This window comes from Bos taurus, chromosome 4, assembly GCF_002263795.3.
Source record: "Bos taurus isolate L1 Dominette 01449 registration number 42190680 breed Hereford chromosome 4, ARS-UCD2.0, whole genome shotgun sequence".
NCBI classification, from domain to species: Eukaryota; Metazoa; Chordata; class Mammalia; order Artiodactyla; family Bovidae; genus Bos; species Bos taurus.
The window spans coordinates 20610003-20633950 of NC_037331.1; the positions used below are offsets into that span (position 1 = coordinate 20610003).

The window sequence follows — 23948 nt, forward strand, 5'->3', positions numbered from 1 at the left end:
TTTATATATAACAAAAAATTACAGAAAAGCACTGAACCAACCCACTGTAGTAAATAAGTTTACAAGAAATAAATTATCCCAACTGCAGATATTCAAGACCAATAAAACCTTTACTGTAGCATTGAGCCATGCACGTGGCTCTAGTTATAGTTTATAGTTATAGTATTATGTGCAATTTTAAACTAACTAACTGGTAAAAGATAAAGTCCTAGATACTGACTGATCTAAAAAAAAAGAAAGAAAGGTGAATTTTTTAAAAATTCTACTTTGTCTGATGTGGACAGGAGAGATGGAAATATACTTCCTTAGAGTGCATTTTCACTTTTAATAATCACCTGCTTTAGAAAAGCACTGGGTTTAGGATCAGGCTGATTATTAACTATGTTCATTGACTGTGTTCACAGGGTTTTGCCATACCTTACTTCTTTCAGTCTTCACAACACTCACATCTTCTGACTCCAGGTTCCATGCTTAAACCCTGAACTCATTTGGTAAATCAAACAGGTTAATACAGTTTAGCAGGATTGCCTGTAAAAGAGATATATTTTTAATTATGTTCTTTTAATATTTAGTCAAAGGAAAACAAAAAATAAGATGAAGCATTTTCCTCTACTGGAAAAAAAAAGTGTATACATCCTGTTATTCACATATGTTTAATTTCAACAATTCTGTGGTCATGAATCAGTAATGGAAATAAAATTAGCTGCCTCTCAACTCTAAGATTTTATGATTTGGAGAATGAAGGCCACTTGAAGCCAATTTTTTGTTTTGTTTTTTTACTAGCTCATCCCATTGAATTTCACAATGAATTAATTATATTATTTAACATTGCTATTTATTTTACAGATTAAACTATGTATCATTTTCCCTTGGGCATTAACATTCTAGAAGAACAAGGACCTTGAATTTAACCAAGGTCCCATACCTCAAATCTTCAGAGTCTTAGTGAAAAACAAAAAACAAACAAAAAAACTTATCCACCTTGGTAGTTTTTATCTGGACTGAGAGAGGATTGATACATTGACCAAAAAAAAAAAAAAAAAAAGTAATTTAATCCAAAATCAGTTATTTAACCACACATTTTCAGCATGTGTTACCATAAGATCAGAGAATAAAATAATGAGATATTCGTCTCTGAGTGAGCCTACAGTCTTGTGAGAGAAAACTTGCTTAAGAGCGTGGTAGTTGCTATAATGTAAGAGCATACCAAGAGCATTAGGAAAAGAGAGTTTCCTAAAATTTAGAGATGCCAAGGATATAATGACAATGAAGATGTATATCTTCAATTAAACCTGAAAGAAATGGTAAAACTTCAATAGATGGATAGTGGAAGAAGGGCAATAGCATGAAGAGGAGAAAATAATCACTTTTAAGAACGTAGGTTATAAGAGAAAGAAAAAGAGAAAATAAAGGCATGGAAAAGAAACTGACATCTGGCTTTAGAGACCTATTTTTGTATAGGAAATGGGCAGTTCTTATCTGAACTAGACTTAGAAACATATTTCTTAAAGGATTGGATTTGGAGAAGTGAATTAACCATTCATCAATCTCAGCTGAGTTTATGCCAGACAGTATTGCAGGCTTATATTTACTTATCCATTTAATGGGCTTCCCTGGTGGCTCAATGGTAAAGAATCTGCCTGCCAATGCAGGAGATGTGGGTTTGATCCCTGGGTTGGAAGGATCCCCTGGAGGAGGGCTTGGCACTCCAGTATTCTTGTCTGGGAAATCCCATGGACAGAGGAGCCTGGCAGTCTAGTCCATGGGGTTGCAAACAACAACACATTTAATAATTACAATTTTACAAGGATTCCTGTCTGTATTCCCATTTCACAGACAAGAAAAATGAGACACGAGAGCATAAAGATTCAGACATGACTTAGTGACTGAACAACAACAATGCAAAAAAACCCACACTAAACAAAAATATCAAAATTTTAAGTAAAGGAAGATCAGTATTTTTTCCTTTGTTTCAGCATCCAATATGGTCCCATCTAGCACTGTTAACAAGTCTGTCCTTATTTTAAACTTTGCTATTTTTATCATAATTTTTTGCATTAATCTTGATTTTAAAAAACACTGCCTTAAAATATTATTGACCTTGATTATTGAACATTTTTGGTGCCCTTGTAAATTTTGCATCCCAGGCAGGTACCTCACTTGCTGTGTGCCAAGTCGCTTCAGTCGTGTCTGACTCTTTGTGATCCTATGGACTGTAGCCCACCAGGCTCCTCTGTCCATGGGATTCTCCACGCAAGAATACTGGAGTGGGTTACCAGGCCCTCCTCCAGGAGATCTTCCAGATCCAGGGATTGAACCCACTTTTCTTATGTCTCCTGCATTGGCAGGTTTTTTTTTTACCACTAGTGCCACCTGGGAAGCCCACCCTAGTGCCTGTGTAAGCAAGAGGGAATTTCACTTATCAATCAAAGTTCCTTTTTATTTCTTTAGTAAAAAGAAATTATCTCCTTTCATTTTTATTTAATCATTAAGAGGAATTCCTTCACCAGAAGGAAAGGAATTATCACTAAAACTGAAACTGAACTTAAGTGATAACTCTGATTTTTAAATTGTCTTAATTCTAGATCACCAGTTTTCATATTTTTTTTCCCTAGAGGAAGGAAGAAAACACATGATTTTAACTTTACAGATAAGAAAACCAAGACATGTAACGGTTCAGTGACAAAGCTAAACTTCCTAGTACTAAACGGGACACATGATCAGAAGTTCTCTAGGACAAGTCTGAAGAAAATAAAAGTACAACGCGTACTTACATGAACAAATCTTGGCCAAATAATTTGTCTTGAAAGAGTAAGGAACATATGTTTTTGAATTAGACACAGTGAGCTTGAATTCCCCTTTGGTCACTCACTAGTTCCATGATCTTTGACAAGTTACAAAGCTTCAGTTGCCTCATTTATAAAATAAGCCTTCTCATACCTACCTAACATTGTGTTAGGAGAAAAAAAGAATGTAGCTAATAGTTTTTAGCAATTAGGATCTCAATCTGTGACAGAGGGCATATACAAAGCAGAAAAATTCATATTATTAATTTTTTAGAGGTTACATACATTAATAGAAGGACAGAGGAACCAAAAGGGATAGTGCGCCTAAGGGTACAGTTGCTTGAATCCAAAGGAGAGAAAAAGTTGGTTATTTGTCTTTAAAAGTACACGGACTTTTGGTAGAGGAAGTCGAGGAAATAAATACTCTGACCTTACTGTCCTCTCCCTCTGATTTTCAAGCAGCCCCTAAGCCAGAGGACACTGAAGCCCAATTGCTCTAGGTCATGCAGTTGGGTCTTAAGGGAGGGCTACAAGGTGCAGAAGGATGGAGAAGGAGTTTAGAGGAGCAAAAGGAAGCTTACCACCTCATAATGTGCATACATGCTCAGTCGTTCAATCTTGTCCAACTCTTTGCGACCCCATGGACTGCAGCACGCCAGGCTTCCCTGTCCATCACCAACTCCCAGAGCCTACTCAAACTCATGTCCATCACATCAGTGATGCCATCCAACCATCTCATCCTCAGTTGTCCCCTTCTCTTCCCACCTTCAAGCTTTCCCAGCATCAGGGTCTTTTCCAATGAGTTCATTCTTTGCATCAGGTGGCTAAAGCATTGGAGTTTCAGCTTCAGCATCGGTCCTTCCAGTAAATATTCAGGACTGATTTCCTTTAGGATTGACTGGTTGAATCTCCTTGTGAGAGAGTCAATTCCTAGGTAGGTTGACAAGAAGTCGGGGGTTCCCAATGAGAGAGGGGTCTGGAATTCTCAACAGGGAGGAAAGGACAAACTTTTTTCCCTCTTCATTCCTTAGGATTATATAACAATAATGTATCCTGCTTGAGGACAGTTTCTGGAAAAAACCTTCTGGCAGCCCTGTAATCTTAAAATGTAAGTTTTATGAGAGTGGGTCTAGTAAGGTCTTCACAACCTCCAGACATTCTTTCAATTCACTGTAATAACTAATCTAAAGTATATAACTCCATTGCTAACAGTAGTGAGGGGGTACTCTTTCTGCCCCCTTCTGATGTCTATGTCAGAAGCTTTCTCTATCTCTTTTATATTTTAATAAACTTTATTACACAAAAGCTCTGAGTGATCAAGCCTCGTCTCTGGCCCTGTATTGAATTCTTCTCCTCCGGAGGCCAAGAATCCCAGCGTCTTTTGTGGTTCAGCAACCACCTTTCATCTTGGGGGCTCATCCGGGGTTCTTCAGGACAAGGTAAGGATGCTTGGAGCTCTAGTTCTTAGTTCTAGTGAACACATTTTCTGCTGTACTTTACTAACTCTACAGTGTGCTTGCATGAATGAATGACATGCCCTGTGTGACGCAAGTGAGGAGCCCTGTTCTGCGTTTCCACAGTGACCTCATAGGGCTTATGGCAGAAACCTGTTGGGGTTTATAACAACCTGCCAATGCCAAGAGGTACCCAATGTCTCCTTCGGGTACCAAGCAGAAATGGACAAAGCGTGTGGACTGAACTTTCCTTTCTCGGTCAAACTTTCCTGTCTCTTTGACCATTTCATAACTTCTTGGGAATTAGAACTACTAACCTATCTGTCGGATCATAGACTTTCAAGGGACTTGTGATCTATGCTGTTACTGTGTACTGGTACTTAGGTCCCAAACGTGGATTGATAGTCAGGAAGTGCCTAGCTAGGAGTCAAAAGTTTGAAAGTTAGATGGAGCTCTAGCTCCAGGAGCATCTCTGAGGTTAAAGGTTACTTAGACTGGAAGTACAATGGGTTTCTTACTCCGATAACACTAGCTCTTAGTGGACCACAGGAGGATTTCCAGTGGCTTCTGTCCCAACTCCTTAGATATTCTTTCTTTAAAATCTGTGGGAATGAACTGGAAGGACTAGCCCTAATAACTGGAGGACAAAAATCACTTTTTCCTCACTGGCCAGCTCTTCACCATCTCTTTTGCTATCGCTTATACTGGTGTGGTGACACTTGGAAGGAACATCTCAGTTTTATGTTCATACCAGTCTTACTGTGGTCAGGAATATACTCAGGGTCGTGCACAAGCACTCAGGTGATGAATGTTTCCCCCAGCGGGTCTTAGATTGGGAGGCATTCTGGAAGGTTACTCTGACAGCACCCCACGTGGCATCAGAGGCAAGCAAGATTTTAATGGTGAGGAACTAGACATCAGTCTGGAATGCCATCAGGTCTACCCCTGGTGCATCTCCACCCCACCTTGGTGGTACAACCAGGAGGGACAAGTACGGCGCCTGCATCTGTAAGGGTCAGACTAAGTCTAACGAGGGAAGGAAAGCTTAGGTGTAAAGTCTGTCTACGCCCCCATCTAGAGCAGGGAGGGATGCCTCCGGTAGAAAGATGGTGCTGGTCACTTTTTTTCTCTCTTACATATGGGAGCTAACAATTCCAGCCTCGCTCCTTTGACACGCCTGATCTTCCTATGTGATACTGCATGGCCATGGTATCCATTGGAGGATGGTGAACGGTGGCCGGTTGGAGGGTTTCTTAATTATAATACTGTTTTACAATTAGACCGGTTCTGTAGAAAACAAGGGAAATGGATAGCAGCAGCATATGTGTTGCTCTTTTTCTCTCTGCAAGGCATGCCAGACTTACGTCCTAAGGGTATAGTTTTGGGTGTGCAACCTTTAGCTCCCTTTTGTCTTCCTACTTTGCCCCCTTACCTGGGGCTCCAAACTGAGCAAACTGAAAGTCAGAGACCCATCCCCAGGAAGGGTTGCTTTGGTCTCAGTAAAAACCCAAACTGAGAGTCAAACAGCCCAAGTAGAGGTCCAAACAACCCCTGTCTCAGTACGACCTCAGACTACTCTGGTTTCAATAGAAACTCAGACAATCGAAGTAAGAGAAGCTCAGACAGCAAAAACTAATGGTGAAATACAGGATGAGATGGAGGACAGGAGACAAAGAGATGGAGAAAAGCAGGTTTCTCCAATCTATCCCTGGGATGGTATGTGCAGAGCAGCCAGAGAGGCTGAGAAACAGCCACACAAGCTGTTGCCTCTACATGAAGCATCCACCAGGAGAAATAATCAGTCTATGAGAGTTAATAAGCCCTTTTCTTATCAAGAAATAGAAAGAATCAAGGAGGATCTGGGAGACTATTTAGAGGACCCAGAAAAATATATTAGAGCTTTTAAAGGTGTTACTCAGCTTTATGACCTTACATGGAAGGATATGATATATATCTTGGGACAAATGCTGACTCCCAGCTCAAAAAGTCGAGTTTGGCGGAACGCTGTTGCTTATGGAGATGAATGGCTTGGAAATGAATCAGTAGGGAAGAGGGAGAATGAGATAGCCGCCCTCCCCACTGGGAATCAGGCAGTCCCAACTATAGTGAAGGAGGAAACAGAAAAGGCTCCATCTTGAAATCAGAAGTCCATCTTGGGCCGGACTGTGGACTTTGAACTATATGCCCAGTATCTATGGAAATGACATATCAACTGGAAAACCAGGCCCCCCGAAGGAAGAGCCCCAGGGCTCCTACCTAGACTCTCAGTCACCTAAAAGAATACCCTAATTATCTGTGTAGCCAAATAGACTCATACATTCTATTATGCTTATTGGGGTATGACCACAGGCCTATTGATAATTGTCCATTGTTAACTATCTAGGCTTAAGGTATATGATTGCGGGTAAACTTTGTATCTTTCTTTTTCCTTTGTTCAGACTAGTTTCAGGGAACCTTATACACTTAGGGTATATAGTGAAAGTGAAGTTGCTCAGTTGTGTCCGACTCTTTGCGACCCACGGACTGTAGCCCGCCAAGCTCTTCTGTCCATGGGATTCTCCAGGCAAGAATACTGGAGTGGGTTGCCATTTCCTTCTCCAGGGGATCTTCCTGACCCAGGGGTCGAACCCAGGTCTCCCACATTGCAAGCAGACGCTTTAACCTCTGTGCCACCAGGGTAATCTTAGGGTATATAAGGTTTTCACAAAAACTGGTCGGGGTCCTTGGCTAAGAGGAGACTCTGCCTTGGGCCCGCCGGTGTCCACTATCTGCACTGTCCTTCTGAGTGAGATTGTTTCCCAGAACGCGTGGCTACAACTGTAGAACCAGACTGGAACTATAACAAGGCTAAAAAAGGGAGATGGGATCAGAGTCATTTTGTCGGATGTATTCTTGAAGGACTCAGGCAAATGCATGCTAAAACTTTAAACTATGCCAAAGTGGCAAACATAGAACAGGAGAAGGAAGCTCCTGGTAAATTCCTAGATAGACTGAGAGAAGCCCTTTGCAGATTCACTGAGACTGATCCCGAAAGTGAAGAGGGAAGAGTGATCTTAAAAGATTTCGCACTCACTTACAGCTCCATATATCCACCGTAAGCTATTAAAACAAGCGTATGGACCAAACCAGTCTTTAGATAATTTGTTGCAACCAGGTCAAACAGTCTATTATGGTAGGTAATATGAGGAAAAGAAAGAAAGGCCAAAAAAGACAAAGGAACAGTCGGAAGCCCTTGTAATGGCTGTCAGAACCGTTCTTAAACAGCCTGAGAAAAATCCCAAGAGGGACCCAGGTGAAAAGGGATGGGTTTGCTATTACTGTGGAAAGGAGGGGCACCTCAAGCGGGATTGCCCTCAGGCATCTAAGCCGCCCCCGGCTCCATGTCCAGTCTACAGGGGACCACACTGGAGGAGAGACTCCCCCAAGAGGTTTAGGTGTCAGGGGTCAGACTCTCAAGACAATCAGGACTGAAGGTGCCTGAGGGTCCCCACACAAGCTCCCATCCTAATTACACCTGAGGAACCCCGGGTGGTAATAATTGTGGGGGGCCAATCCACCGATTTCCTTTTAGATACTGGGGCAGCTTACTCTGTGTGCTTACTGAAGCCCCTGGCCCACTTTATTCCCTATCTGCTTCCATAGTGACTGTCTGGGCAGTCCACTGTCCAGTCCACTTTGCCTATTTGGGCAAAGTTTGTCACGGGATCTACAAAACTTTAATAGCTCCGAAGCAGTTATGCTATAATATATAGATGATATTTTGCTCTGTGCTGAGACAGAGGAAGCTTGCTTACAAGCCTCAGAGGAATTCTTAAGCTTTCTAGCAAGCTAAGGTTACAAGGCATCAAGAGAAAAGGCTCAGTTTTGTCAACAATCTGTTAGATATCCGAGCCTAATCATATCAAAAGGGACTAGGGCCATAGGCCCTGAAAGAATTAAACCTATACTAAATCATCCCCTGCCTATGACTTTGAGGCAATTGAGAGGATTTTTAGGAATCACAGGCTACTGCTGCATTTGGATTCCAGGTTATGGGGAACTTGCCCGGCCTTTATATGAATTTATAACTGAGACCCAGCAGGCCCAAACCAACAAACTGGTTTGGTCTCCAGATGCTCAAAAGGCTTTTAAGGCTTTTTGAACTGCTCTCCTGAAAGCTCCCGCTCTGAGCTTGCCCACAGGGTCAGAATTTAATTTGTTTGTCACTGAAAGAAGAGGTATGGCCCTGGGTGTTTTGACACAACCCTGAGGGCCTCACCAGCAACCTATTGCTTATCTAAGTAGAGAATTAGACCTAATTTCACTAGATTGCATTGTGTAAGAGTAATTGGGGCAATGGCTTTATTAATACCTGAGGCCTTAAAAAAAATTATGGACGAAATCTTACTGTACTGACTTATGATGTAAGTGGAATCTTAAATTATAAGGTTAATACTTGGATGACAGACAGTAGGCTTCTTAAATATCAGTCATTGTTGTTAGAAGGACCAATAACTAAGCTTTAAAGTTTGTGGAAATGTAAATCCTGCCACTTTCCTTCCTGAGAAGGAAAATGAAACACCTGATCATGATTGCTTCCAATTTCTAACTTTAAACTATGCAGCTTGGGAAGATCTAATGGATACCCCATTAGACAATCCTGACACAGAAAGATTTACAGATGGCAGTTCTTTTGTTAGGGATGGGAAGCATAAAGTAGGTAACCTACAGCCGCTATGCTGAGAGCTGAACACTAAGTATGTTTATTTGACTTTACATGCTCATCCTGCAATATGGAAAGAAAGACAGTTTTATATGGCAACAGGAGAACCTATTAAGCATTTCAGAGAGATCGAGAGACTTTTAACTGCTGTATATTGCCCTAAAGAAGTAGCTGTTATGCATTGCAAAGGGCACAGCAGGGATGGGAGTAAAGTAGCAGAAGGTAATCAGCTGGCTGACTGTCAAGCCAGAAAAGCGCATTTTTACAAAACCCCTTCACTGCAGACACCCTTAATCTGGACAGGTCCTGTGGAACAGGAAAAACTACAACATACTGAGGAAGATTTAGAAAGATATGCAAAAAGAGGAGCAAAGATTACTGATAAAGGATGGTTACAGTCGGAGGATGGATGATTAATAATTCCTGAAAATGCTCAATGGAAAAGTTTTCCTAAAGCCTTAGAATTAACTAATTATGTAACTCAGTCCTCAGCTTTTCAACAGGCATTGATGGAACTCTGAGAGGTGTCTCCTGACCCAGCCTCTGAGTCAAGCAAGCCTCTTCTTGAGCCAGGAGCCAAGCTGCTGAAAAAAACATTGGGATCTGGGGGCCAATCTCTCGAGCCCCTCTGGGAAGGCCCTAATTACCAGGTTATTCTTTCTTCTCCCACAGCTGTCAAAGTGGCAGGAATTGATTCATGGGTGCATCACACTCGAGTTAAGAGGTGGCACCCTGACCAGAAGGAAGTGACATCATTTTATGTCTTTACTTTCTATACTCTGACTTTGTACTTTTTAGATGGGCCTGATAATCTATGTGAGCCTACTTCTGCTGACTCCAAAAGTCCTGAGTCTGCCATTTGACCTTCAAGACAATGCCTTCCTGTCCTGAACTCATTCCTATGTCACATTCCACAATCCATCTAATTGCTGGGTCTGCGGAATGATCCCCTTATCATCAGTGGAAGGCTTCCCGTGGTGGACATCTCCACTTCAAGGAAAAGACTCTCTTCAACTCTGTAATGACATCTAACAATCTTAAGATGGACTGATGTAACTATGGACATAATGTGACTTTTGAGTTTAACTTGGTTTAATGACTATTTTGCCTTACATCTATAACTGTAAAACATGGTTTGTTTCTAACCGTCTGAAAGCTTTTAAGTTACAAATGGTTGTCCAAGCTCCTATGAGTGCCACAGCCTCCTCCAACTATTACTTGGGACCCCTGGAACAGAGACCCTCAATATGAGGGTTAGGAGAATATGTTGCCTCAGCAATTTAGGGACAATACCCCTAAATAGCAGGAAGTAGTTATGGAATGAAAACGATGCCCCTTTCCCTTGGCAAAATAATGCTCTTAAAAGAAAAGGAGGAGGGGTGGGGGAATGAGAGAGTCACTTCCTAGGAGGCTTGATAAGAAGTCTGGGGGTCCCCAAGGAGAGAGGGATCTGGAATTCTCAAGGAGGAGGAAAGGATAAACTTTTTTTCCTCTACATTCCTTAGGGTTATATAACAATAATGTATCCTGTTTGAGGACAGTTTCTGGAAAAAACCTTCTGGCTAATCCTGTAATCTTAAAATGTAAATTATGGGAGTGGGTCTAGTAAGGTCTTCACAACCTCCAGACATGCTTTTGATTCACTGTAATAATTAAAGTATATAACTTCATGCTAACATTAGTGAGGGGGAACTCTTTCTGCCCCCTTCTAATGTCTATGTCAAAAGCTTTCTCTATCTATTTTATACTTTAATAAACTTTATTACACAAAAGTTCTGAGTAATCAAGCCTCATTTCTGGCCCCGTATTGAATTCTTCTCCTCTGGAGGCCAAGAATCCTGGAATCTTTTGTGGTTCAGCAACAACCTTAAACTTGCTGTCCAAGGGACTCTCAAGAGTCTTCTCCAACACTATAGTTCAAAAACATCAATTCTTCGGTGCTCAGCCTTCTTTATAGTGTAACTCTCACATCTGTACATGACCACTGGAAAAACCATAGCTTTGACTAGATGGATCTTTGTTGGCAAAGTAATGTCTCTGCTTTTTAATACGCTGTCTAGGTTGGTCATAGCTTTTCTTCCAAGGAGCAAGCGTCTTTTAATTTCATGGCTGCAGTAACCATCTGTGGTGATTTTGGAGCCCAAGAAAAGCCTCTCACTGTTTCCATTGTTTCCCCATCTATTTGCCATGAAGTGATGGGACCAGATGCCATGATCTTAGTTTTCTGAATGTTGAGTTTTTAAGCCAGCTTTTTCACTCTCCTCTTTCACTTGCATCAAGAAGCTCTTGAGTTCTTCTTTGCTTTCTGCCATAAGGGTGGTGTCATCTGTGAATCTGAGGTTATTGATACTTTTCCCAGCAATCTTGATTCCAGCTTGTGCTTCATCCAGCCCGGTATTTCACATGATGTACTGTGCATATACGTTAAATAAGCAGGGTGACAATATACAGCTTTGATGTACTCCTTTCCTGATTTGGAACCAGTCTGTTGTTTCATGTCCAGTTCTAACTGTTGCTTCTTGATCTGCATATAAATTTCTCAGGAGGCAGGTCAGGTGGTCTGGCATTCCCATCTCCTGAATTATTTCCCACAGTTCGTTGTGATCCACATAATTAAAGGCTTTGGCGTAGTCAATAAAGCAAAAGTAAATGTTTTCCTGGAACTCTCTTGCTTTTTTGGTGATCCAGCAGATGTTGGCAATTTGATCTCTGGTTCCTCTGCCTTTTCTAAATTCAGCTTGAACATTTGGAAGCAACAAGAGAAGAATCTACACATGGACATCACCAGATGGTCAAAACTGAAATCAGATTGATTATATTCTTTGCAGCCAAAGATGGAGAAGCTCTATACAGTCAGTAAAAACAAGACCAGGAGCTGACTGTGGCTCAGATCATGAACTCCTCATTACCAAATTCAGACTTAAATTGAAGAAAGTAGGGAAAACCACTAGACCATTCAGTTATGACCTAAATCAAATCCCTTACGATTATACAGTGGAAGTGACAAATAGATTCAAGGGATTAGATCTGACAGACAGGGTGCCTGAAGAACTATGGACAGAGGTGCGTGACATTGTACAGGAGACAGTGGTCAAGACCATCCCCAAGAAAAAGAAATGCAAAAAGGCAAAATGGCTGCCTGAGGAGGCCTTACAAATAGCTGAGAAAAGAAAAGCAAAAGGCAAAGGAGAAGAGGAAATATATACCCATTTGAATGCAGAGTTCCAAAGAATAGCAAGGAGAGATAAGAAAGCCTTCCTCAGTGATCTGTGCAAAGAAATAGAGGAAAACAATAGAATGGGAAAGACTAGAGATCTCTTCAAGAAAATTAGAGATACCAAGGGAATATTTCATGCAAAGATGGGCACAATAAAGGACAAAAATTGTATGGACCTAACAGAAGCAGAAGATATTAAGAAGAGGTGGCAAGAATATACAGAAGAACTGTACAAAAAAGATCTTCATAACCCAGATAATGAAGATAGTATGATCATTCACCTTGAGCCAAACATCCTGGAGTCAGAAGTCTTGTGGGCCTTAGGAAGCATCCCTATGAACAAAACTAGTGGAGGTGATGGAATTCCAGTTGAGCTATTTCAATTCCTAAAAGATGATGCTGTGAAAGTGCTGAATATGCCAGCAAATTTGTAAAACTCAGCAGTGGCCACAGGACTGGAAAAGGTCAGTTTTCATTCCAATCCCAAAGAAAGGCAATGCCAAAGAACGTTCAAACAAACACAGGTAGTTGTGCATTTAATTCAAATAACAATCTTTAAGGTGAAAACTATTATTTTCCCATTTTATACATGAGGAACCTGAGGCTTGCTGTAGTTAGGAAGTTGCTAAAGCCTCAGAACCAAGAATGCTTGCTTGCAAGAAATGTTGTTTGCAACATTGTGTTAGCAAAATATAGACAAAATTTAAATATCTATGAACCTCAACAGATTAAATAATTTACAGTACATTTATAAGATTTAATACCATGTGTCAGTAAAAAGAAGAGGCTCTCTGAGTACTGGGTATTGATATTTTGATATGTTGTTACAGAACAGTGTGTATATTACCATTTCTGTTAGAAAATAAAATTACTATGCTATCTATATTCTTGTAGATAAAAGAATATCAAATATGTCTGGAAAAATACACAAGAAACTGGTAACTCAGCTGCCTCTGGTGAAAGCTGAAATAGAGATACATTTTTATTGCTCACCTATACTTCTGAATTCTTTTTCCATGGTCATGTAATACCTATTTCAAAACAAATTAATTAAGGAAAAATCAAATTGTATGTAATTAGTGACCTCCAGAGAAGGCAATGGCACCCCTCTCCAGTACTCTTGCCTGGAAAATCCCATGGATGGAGAAGCCTGGTAGGCTGCAGTCCATGGGGTCGCTAAGAGTTGGACACGACTGAGAGACTTCACTTTCATTTTTCACTTTTCATGCACTGGGGAAGGAAATGGCAGCCCACTCCAGTGTTCTTGCCTAGAGAATCCCAGGGATGGGGGAGCGTGGTGGGCTGCCGTCTATGGGGTCACATAGAGTCGGACACGACTGAAGCGATTTAGCAGCAGCAGAGGTGACCTCCAGAGAAGCCTGTAATTTGGGAAACAGTGACAGAAAATGTACATGCATAAAAACTAGCTTTCTTCCTCTGCATCCTGAGCAATTTGGTTTCTCAATAACAATAAAGTCAATTGCCACATCAGCTTCAGTTAAATGAATGCAAAATAAGGAGTAAACTTTCATCTATATTTTACAGTGCTTAGCCCATGCTACAAAAGCAAAGTCTGTAGGGAAAACAAAAAGATCAGCACCCTGAAGCATTTGTAAGAGGTAACTCACACGGTAAGCTAAGTATATAATACCACAGTCACAAACAACCCAGCCTGAGAACATCCCAAGAGGGTTGCTGCTTTTTTTTTTTTTTTTTCCAAAAAATTTTCTTGGTGAACGAAGCAGGTGGCAAAGAGGTTAACCACAGCTTCCTGAATCCCTGAAGACTTATAGAGCTCTATCCCCGGGGTAAGACTGCTATCCTTCCAGGTTTTCATTCTTTCCAAGAAAACTGACAAGCTGTTTCTCGTGGCACTTTCAAACCGGGAAGATCAAGACAGAGAGAAACTGTGGCCAGCAGGGATGGAGAGACTGGCAGATGAAATGATGGGGTTGATGATTAATTATTACCTAGACAGCCAATTTTTTTTTTCCCCCTAAACGATGCACTAAACAGTTTTCATTGTTGATCTCCTCCATCTGTTGCCAAGAAATATGTCCTTCCTGGGAGGACGCATTTCCTGGATTTTCAGTAAGGTTCTCTCAGGATCTCTACGATTTCTGAGATTCCGATTTCCCTCGGGCTGCAGGAAAGGGCGCAGGAGGTTGATACAGGATGCTGCGCTTAGGCTGAGAAGTGATTGGCTGAGATACTCCTGGCTAGTAACTCCTGTCTGGGCACTTGGCCCCTCCCGTTTGGGGGCCCCGCCCCCTCCCCCGCCTCCCCGCAGAGCACACCCTATAAAACCGCTGCGACCTGGGTCCATCCAATCGGTCTGGGTTCAGTCCGACTCCCAGGTCAGCGAGACCCCGCGTCCACTCCCCGGAACATCGCGTGCCCGAGTCATGGCCCAGGGGCTGTACCACGAGGAGTTCGCCCGCGCGGGCAAGCGGGCGGGGCTGCAGGTCTGGAGAATTGAGAAGCTGGAGCTGGTGCCGGTGCCCGAGAGCGCGTATGGCAACTTCTACGTCGGGGATGCCTACCTGGTGCTCCACACGACGCAGGCCAGCCGGGGCTTCACCTACCGCCTGCACTTCTGGCTGGGTAAGGGGCGAGCCGGCCGCGGGGCTGGCTCGGGGAGGGGCGAGGCCGCCCGGGATTGCGAGTGGCCGGCTGGGGGAAGGCAGCACTAGCTGGACCCACTTGGAGACCCGTCGCGCCGGTTGCGCCCCAGTGGGCGCCCCCTCCAACTTTGGGGTTGGAGACCTTCCACTCGCGAGAGTCCGCGCCTGCAAACGCGTTAGCGAACGCAGGGCGCGGCGAAGTGGGGGAGCAGTCTTACCTCCATGGCTTTGACCTTTGTTGAGTCCATCTCCCAGGTTTTGCAGCTGGTTCCTCTAGCTTCTCCCCCTTTCACGTTCCAGTCTCCAAACTCCCGCTTCCTCCCAGGGCGGCTGCCAGCCACGCCCTGGGGCCGGTCAAGTTAGGCTCACCTTCCGAGAAGTTCAGTCCTGGTTTCCCTGTCAGCTAGGAGATGAAGTCAAACAAGTTTATGGGCATTCGTCCGCAGCCGCGGGAAGTCCTTGAATATATGTATATATATATATTTTTCCACCCCACCCCGCACACCCCCACCACCCCCCACCCCCCGCCCCGCCTTCCTGGACTCAGCTTAGCGTTCTCTAGTAATTGCAACGATTAAGTTAAGTTCTTGGCTGCTTTAAAAATCACATCCCAAGCCTGCACCGCGCTGCTTGCAGCTTTGGTGAACAGAAATTCCTCTTGATTAGGATGCTGGCGGCCTTATCAATACAAAGTAAATAACTTTCTATGGCAGATTTTGTATTTAGATGAGTCGCTTTATAATGACTATTTTTATATTTATTACCTATGTTTTTGAACAAGGACACAGTTTGGAACAAAACAGCTCCTTCATCGGTAGTAATTATTTTGGGCTTCACCCGCGCCGGTCTCTTAGAACACTGGGCCTTGTGTGTTCTACTTTTTCCACCTTCTACTTTTACTTGTAAACATACTGAATGTCTAACCTCTCCCTGTGAGATCCTGTGCCACTGGGCACACCCCGTCTAACAACACACCGATTATCTGAGCCTTATTGCCTTCGTTGAGAATCAGCTTGCCTCCCCTAGACTGTGTTTATTTATACTTTTATTCATTATGGGGAAAACACACAAAACATACACATTTTGAAGTCCCTGAAAGTCATTTTTCCTTCCTAACATTTGAAGATTTTGAGGCAAGATGGTAGAGAACATTGAGAAGTGATGTTCTCAATATTAGCCACCACCGGGAGGGAACACTTCCAAATGAGAAATCCATACAGGGAGACAGGACTGTTTCATTATAACATTTATTTGATACTAAAATTTTGTGCCTGCTTGAGGAGGCTGAGGCTGAGATCCAAACTCCTTGTGGTTTTCTAGTGTAATGTCACTATTCATTTTATCACAGACAGTGATCTACTTATGTTTTACACCAAGAATCACCCCACTGAAATCTTAATGTATAACTTTTGTTCATGAATGAGTGAAGCCACATAGAATAGTAATGCCTTCACCTTGGTCCTTTTTTTAGAACTTAGTTTTGCAATGAGTAAAAGTGTTGTAAATGAATGAATGAATCAGACTTCAGAAAGGGAAGAGAAACCAAACTGATATAGTTCCAGTTTCAAAAAATGTAACAGAAATGCTTTGGGCAGAAACATTTTATGATCTTAAAGATCTATAAAAACTGAACGTACTAGTGTGTTAATTAATAGGTTAATTCAGTAACTTTCAATGTGTCCAGCACTGTGTAAGGCATTTTTGCATACGAATAACTTAAGGAACTTCCCTGAAAGTTTACAGTCTCAATGATGCAATGAAACAAAAGTGATAGAACACAGGTAAAATGTGATGAGCACCAGGAAAGAGACATGAAGTGTCTATGGTCACTGGGAAGCAGAAGAGCCTTGATGGAAAAACAGGAAAATGAGGGGAGTTGGGAGGGATTGTGTGATAGAAACTCATGGGAAATGTGGAAAGTTTAGAGCACAGTAGCCAGCAGGACCTGAAGATATAACTTGACCTAAATTTGGGCTTTGCAAGTGTGGTTAAAGAACCCTTGTCAATGCAGTAGACACAGGAGATGGGAGTTCGATCTCTGGGTTGGGAAGATCCCCTGGAGGAGGAAATGACAACCCACTCCAGGATTCTTGCCTGGGAAAAATCCCCTGGACAGAGGAGCCTGGCGGGCTACTGTCCACGGAGTAGCAAAGAGTCAGATATGACTAAGCACCAGCACACCATTAGACCTAAATTTGGGTGAATTCGTGAGTTTTATTCAGAAAAACAGATTGAGAGGACATTCCAAGAGGGAGAGCTGAAAGTTCAAGGGAAGAGAAAGCCTGACTAAAGGAAGTCAGTTGAGAGGAAGATGAAAGAGAATAGAGTTAAAATCAGCCTGGTATGAAAAGGGGCATAGCGTAGAAGTGAAGAAACAGGCCAGCTGAGAGGAAGAAAAGGGAAACAGGAAGAAGTGGGCCCAAAACAGGAGAACAGAGGAAGAGTTATCTTCCCTGGCCTCTCCCTCAGTGTCTTTCCATAATACCCTCGCATATCTCAGATCTTTTTATTGGATTATTTTTTTGTTTTATTTCCTTTACAAAGTAAGCATTTGTTGCATGTCATTCAGAAGTTGTTGCATTGGTTCTTCCTGAAAAAAACATTTTGGTTTTGTACCTAGCAGTTTAAATGCATCTACCAGCTAGTCTGTGCTGGGTTCTATTTCAAGGCACTGTGAATCCAAAAAACTGGGTGAGCGTATACAACATACAATACAAAGAACTTATACACCGGCTGCGGAGGATGCTGAGAAACTGGGGTTTTATACATCGCTTGTGGTGGGGGTGGAATATAAAGTGTACAACCATTATGGAAAAGACTTTGGCAGTTTCTTATGAAACTGAGCATGCAACTTCCATGTGATTCAGCAGTTACATTCACAGGTATTTAATCCAGAGAAATTTCATTTTCATGCAAGAACCAGTACACTGATGTCATAGCAAAATTTCAGTCAGCCCACATAACTTTCAACAGGTTACTGATTAAACAAGTGGCACGTCTATACCAAGGACTACTACTCAACATAAAGGAACAAACTTTTTTAAAATTAATTTTAATGTTATGTTAGTTTCTACTGTACAGCAAAGTGAATCAACTATACATACATATATATACACATACTCTTTTTTTTTTTTAATTTCCTTCCCATTTAAGTCGCCACCAAGCACTGAGTTCCCCGAGCTATCCAGTTACTTCTCATTAGTAATCTAGTGTATACATCGTGTCAATAGGTATATGTGTCAATCGCAATTTCCCAACTCATCCCACTCTCCTTCCCCACGTGGTGTCCATACATTTGTTCTCTGTGGCTGTCTCTATTTCTGTTTTGCAAATAAGATCATCTATACCATTTTTCTAGCTTCCACATATATGCACTAATATATGATATTTGTTTTTCTCTTTCTGACATCACTCTGGTTGAGAGCCCCAAACTCCGGATAAACACAAGTCAGACGAATCCCTTAGGGAATTATGCCTAATGGGAAGAAGAAAAACAACACCAGTAGGTCTCATGCTATATGATTCTACTCATATAACATTTTAAAAATCTAGATTCATTGCTACCAGAGGTTAAGGATGAGGTGAGGAAGGAGTAGTTCAGGTGGGAGGTGGTGTCTTTTAAAAAGACACCATGAGGGATTTTTTGGTGATGGAACTATACAGTGTCTTGACTATGATGGTGGGTATGTAAATTTACACATGTGATAAAATTATATTTAACTAATGTACAAGTGCAGATGACTACAAGTAAAATTGGGGAAATATGAAAAGTGTATAAGTGGATTGTATCAGTGTCAGTATCCTGGTTGTGACAGTCTGTGCGTCCTGTACTTATATGCTTATACTTTAATGTGTGTATACTGAATTAGTGGAGAAGGCAATGGCACCCCACTCCAGTACTCTTGCCTGGAAAATCCCATGGATGGAGGAGCCTGGTGGGCTGCCGTCTACGGGGTCGCACAGAGTTGGACATGACTGAAGCGACTTAGCAGCAGCAGCATACTGAATTAGTATACATATAGTATACTAATTTAGTATACTAAACTATACATACTAAAGTTTTACAAAATGTTCTATTTGAGGAAACTTGGTCTATTGATCCATCTGTCGATTCTTCAACCAATACCACACTATCTTAATTAATTATTGTGCCTGTATAGGAAAACTTAATATCAGATAGAATTAGTTTTTTTACCTTATTTTTCTTTGTCAGGATTGCTTTAGCTGTTCTAGGGACTGTGCCTTTTCACATTAATTTTATGACAAACTCATGTAATCTGTAATAAACCTTGATAGGATTTTGACAGGAATAGCGTTAAGTCTATAGATCAATTTGGGGAAAATTGACATATTTATTATATTACAAGACTTATAATTCACGAACACTGTCTTTACTAAGGTCTTTGATTTTTATCATCATTTTGTAGTTGTTAGCATGTAGATCATGTACTTGTTTTGTTAAACATATTCCTGAGTATTTCAGTTTCTTTGAAGTGACTGAAAATGATATTGTGCTTTCAATTTCAATTTCTGCATGTTCATTGTTTCTATATAAAAATGAGACTGCTTTTTGTTATTGGTTAATATTTATCATGCTATCTTGCTGAATGCATTTATTCTAAAGGGTTTGTTTTATTCTTAGGATTTTCTATGCAGATTATACTGTCATTTCTAAATAGACACATTGTTTTATTCCTTTACAATCTTTATGTTTTTTTATTTCTTTTCCCTACCTTTCTGCAATAGTTAGAACTTCCTGTGTTATGTTCATAAGAGTACTTGCCTTGTTCCCCATTATGGGGGGAAAGGATTCAGTCCTTGATCATTAAAAATTATGTTAGCTTTATGTTTTTTGAAGATGCTGTTTATTAAGTTGAGCATTTCCCCCCGTATTCTAGACTTGCCGAGAGCTTTTATCATGAATGGATATTCCATTAACCTAGTCATTAAACCTCTCTTTTTATTATGTTTTATATATAAAATCCGGAGAAGGCAATGGCACCCCACTCCAGTACTCTTGCCTGGAAAATCCCATGGACGGAGGAGCCTGGTGGGCTGCAGTCCATGGGGTCGCGAAGAGTCGGACACAACTGAGCGACTTCACTCTGACTTTTCACTTTCATGCATTGGAGAAGGAAATGGCAACCCACTCCAGTGTTCTTGCCTGGAGAATCCCAGGGACGGGGGAGCCTGGTGGGCTGCTGTCTATGGGGTCGCACAGAGTCGGACACGACTGAAGCACCTTAGTAGCAGTAGCAGCATATATGAAATCATCACATCCTCGAAACAATTTCAGGAAGTTTATAGCATATGGCTTCCCAGGGTGCTCAGTGGTAAAGAATCTGCCTGCAGTGCAGGAGATGCAAATTAGATCCCTAGGTCGGGAAGATTCCCTGGAGAAGGAATTGACAACTCACTCCAGTATTCTTGCCTGGAAAATCCCATGGACAGAGGAGCTTGGCGGGCAACAGTCCATGGGTGTTACAAAAGAGTCATACACGACTTGGAGACTAAACAAACATACAGCATATGTACAAATAAAATATAACACAATGTAATGTAAATAACATAACATAAAAGAATATAACATGAAAGGCATTGGGAAAATCAGCATGGGAAAAATAAATGAAATCATAAGAACTCATTCAGAACACTCAATAGTTTTTGAACACTTTGAGAATTTCATCATGCTATAACTGAATTTGATTCTAGTTTTTATATTCAAAGGCTAGTATTGGTTTCATTAAGACCTTTCAGCCTTTTTAGAAGACTCTGGTTTACTCATACTGACATTCCCTGGCCTGGCACAGTACATAAGCATCAACAAATTACAGGATAATTTAATTAACTTCAAGTTCATTCATTAATCACATACCTATCCATCTGTATCTACCTCAAGAAACTCAGATTTCAACCTGTTCTCAAGTAGGAATACGTGTATCAGATGCATCATCCTTAACACCTTTCCTATTAAGGTTGATTTAAGTTTCCCTCCTTTAACATCTTTGCCTTCATTGATAATCTGATTTATGGATGGGGAAGTAGACAGAAGAATGACACTCGAGCTCTTTCAGACTGCAAAACTGCATGTGCTTTTTATGTGTGTTAAGTAATTTCCTTTGACCACAATGAGTTCATAAAATTGATATCTAGCTACTGATTTTCTTTTTTCCTGAGAAGATAGCACACCAGTCTTCTTTGAGAGTAAGAGAGGAGTTATAAATAAATCCAATCCTTTCTTTAATATACTTGACTGACTTCCTTTCTTCAACTTTAGTGAATACTCCTAATTGGGGTTCCAGGTGAACTCTAGTATTGTTACAGCTTTTAAATGTTTATGTGTCAATTATCCAGGGAGGAAAATTACATTCCCCAGTCACCTCAAAATGTTACTGCTAGTGAGAGTCTGAGTTTAAAAAACCTACTAGTACTGTAGTTTCTAAGATCTGTGCCTCAGAGTCACAGAAACCTGTCTTAGAAACCTGGGCTGTGTCTGCCAAAGGTCAACTTTATGACCTCAAGGAAGTTACTTTTTCTCTCTAAGCCTCCATGTCCTCTGCTGTAACATGGTAGAAAATGATTTTGGCTACGTTGGGTCATTTGAAGATTAAAGCAGATCATTAATGTAAAACACTAGCACAGTGTCTGGCCCATAGCAAGGGTGCTATAAATGTATATTAGCTACTATTATTTCTAGAGTCATTAACGGTTTTCACACAGGTTAGGTATAGTAAAAGTTTTTAAATGTCTTTTAAATTTTGAGGTCCTCTCAGGACTGTCCTCGACGAAGGCAATGGCATCCCACTCCAGTACTCTTGCCTGGAAAATCCCATGGACGGAGGAGCCTGGTGGGCTGCAGTCCGTGGGGTCGCTGAGGGTCGGACACAACTGAGCGACTTCACTTTCACTTTTCACTTTCATGCATTGGAGAAGGAAATGGCAACCCACTCCAGTGTTCTCGCCTAGAGAATCCCAGGGACGGGGGAGCCTGGTGGGCTGCCGTCTATGGGGTCGCACAGAGTCAGACAGGACTGAAGCGACTTAGCAGCAGCAGCAGCAGCAGGACTGTCCTGGTTCTGATATTTGTGTACACTGAGGACACTGGGTCTTAAGAATTGGTGTTTTGACCTCAGTGAGGTGGCCTGGATCAGATCTGTATTAGAATTATGAAAGTTAAATGTGTGTAATATGTTAAATTCCCAGGATGATACTGTATATGTTAACATTCAAAAGATGTGAGCATGCTGCTGCTTTTATTCTCCCTTTTCCTTCAGAGAATATTATCTGATGCCAGTAAGACAGTCAAGTGGGGACACTGGGACTCAAACACAGGGGAAAGCTTAAGATATGAGGGAAATATCAGCTCTGTAGTCCTAGAAGTGATCTTTATATTTATCTTGAGAACACAGTTTCTGGACTTAAAAAAAAAATGTATTGGCATATCCCAACCATCTGTACTGTTCTAGGGTTTTATCGCTTAGGAGTGAATATGATTTGAACTTAATACATTTTTGTTGTTGTTCAGTTGCTAAGCTGTATCTGACTCTTTTGTGACCCCATGGACTCTAGCCCATCGGGCCCTGTGTCCATGGGATTTTCCAGGCAAGAATACTGGAGTGGGTTGCCATTTCCTTCTCCAGAGAATCTTTCTGACCCAGGAATCGAACCCACATCTTCTGTATTGACAGATGGATTCTTTACCACTGAGCCACCAGGGAAGCCTCATTTTTAAAGTTGTCAAATTCAGAACCAGACAGATCCATCTCTTGATCTTAAACATGGTGCTAAAGTAAATTGCTTGAGAAAATTGGATTCCAAAGATTACATGGGGAGAATTTTGAAGTGTGACCATATTCCATTGAAGTTCAGAGAAGCCCAAATAAAGAATTATAGACTAACTGACAGCTGTGGGTTGAGCTTTTTGACAGGGCTATTGAAGATTATGACTTTGGAGGAATTAAGGTGCTTGGCAGTGGAAAGAATCAAAACATGTGAAATTCCTTAAAAATGTATTGACTTAATTATGCCTATGTTACACATACTTATTAAAAAAAAACCTTTATACTTAAAAAAATAGAGATAAGGTCAAGTTACATTAATTTTCCTGTTCTCAAAGTGTTGTTTAGTTCTGGCCTATGATGTTTGTATTCCTTACAAATATTAATATATTGACATGTTGGAAAGCTGGAGATTAATGCTGAGAAAGGCTAAGACAACTGAAAAATGTTTTGATAGCCTGATCTTATTGACTGTAACAAATGAATCTGAATCCTACTGGAATATATTGTTATATCATCTTGAACGTATTTGGACAGTGGTGATTCTTTTAAGGTTTAAAAAAAAAAACTGGAAAGCAGATACAGAGAATTTCTTTTACTTATTAGCAAAATAGTATTTTATATTGAATCATTTCTGCAGAAAAATTGTTCTGTTGAAGATGAACAATTTATACATAAATTTATGGTTCAGTTCAGTCACTCAGTCATGTCCGACTCTTTGCGACCCCATGAATCACAGCACGCCAGGCCTCCCTGTCCATCACCAACTCCTGGAGTTCACTCAAACTCATGTCCATTGAGTCGGTGATGCCATCCAGCCATCTCATCCTCTGTCGTCCCCTTCTCCTCCTGCCCCCAATCCCTCCCAGCATCCGGCTCTTTTCCAATGAGTCAACTCTTCGCATGAGGTGGCCAAAGTATTGGAGTTTTAGATTTAGCATCAGTCCTTTCAATGAACACCCAGGATTGATCTCCTTCAGAATGGACTGGTTGGATCTCCTTGCAGTCCAAGGGACTCTCAAGAGTCTTCTCCAACACCACAGTTCAAAAGCATCAATTCTTCAGCACTCAGCTTTCTTCACAGTCCAACTCTCACATCCATACATGACCACAGGAAAAACCATAGCCTTGACTAGACGGACCTTTCTTGGCAAAGTAATGTCTCTGCTTTTGAATATGCTATCTAGGTTGGTCACAACTTTCCTTCCAAGGAGTAAGCATCTTTTAATTCCATGGCTGCAATCATCATCTGCAGTGATTTTGGAGCCCAAAAAAATAAAGTCTGACTCTGTTTACCCTGTTTTCCCATCTATTTCCCATGAAGTGATGGGACCGGGTGCCATGATCTTCGTTTTCTGAATGTTGAGCTTTAAGCCAACTTTTTTAC

At 41.3% G+C, this 23948-nt stretch overlaps 1 protein-coding gene and 1 long non-coding RNA gene across 2 annotated transcripts in view; one reads left to right on the forward strand and one right to left on the reverse strand.

Moving 5' to 3' along the window:
* LOC104971960 (uncharacterized) overlaps positions 1 to 15288 on the reverse strand; it is a 35535-nt gene extending 20247 nt beyond the window's left edge. Inside the window, exons 1-2 of the long non-coding RNA XR_805966.4 lie at positions 15002 to 15288; positions 418 to 528 (exon numbers count right to left, since the gene is read on the reverse strand). This is a non-coding gene — a long non-coding RNA (uncharacterized lncRNA). The remainder of the gene's footprint in view (positions 1 to 417; positions 529 to 15001) is intronic.
* SCIN (scinderin) overlaps positions 14488 to 23948 on the forward strand; it is a 78138-nt gene continuing 68677 nt past the window's right edge. The window contains exon 1 of the mRNA NM_174177.3: positions 14488 to 14763. Coding sequence (NP_776602.2) covers positions 14565 to 14763 — 199 coding nt within the window. The 5' untranslated portion in view covers positions 14488 to 14564. The remainder of the gene's footprint in view (positions 14764 to 23948) is intronic.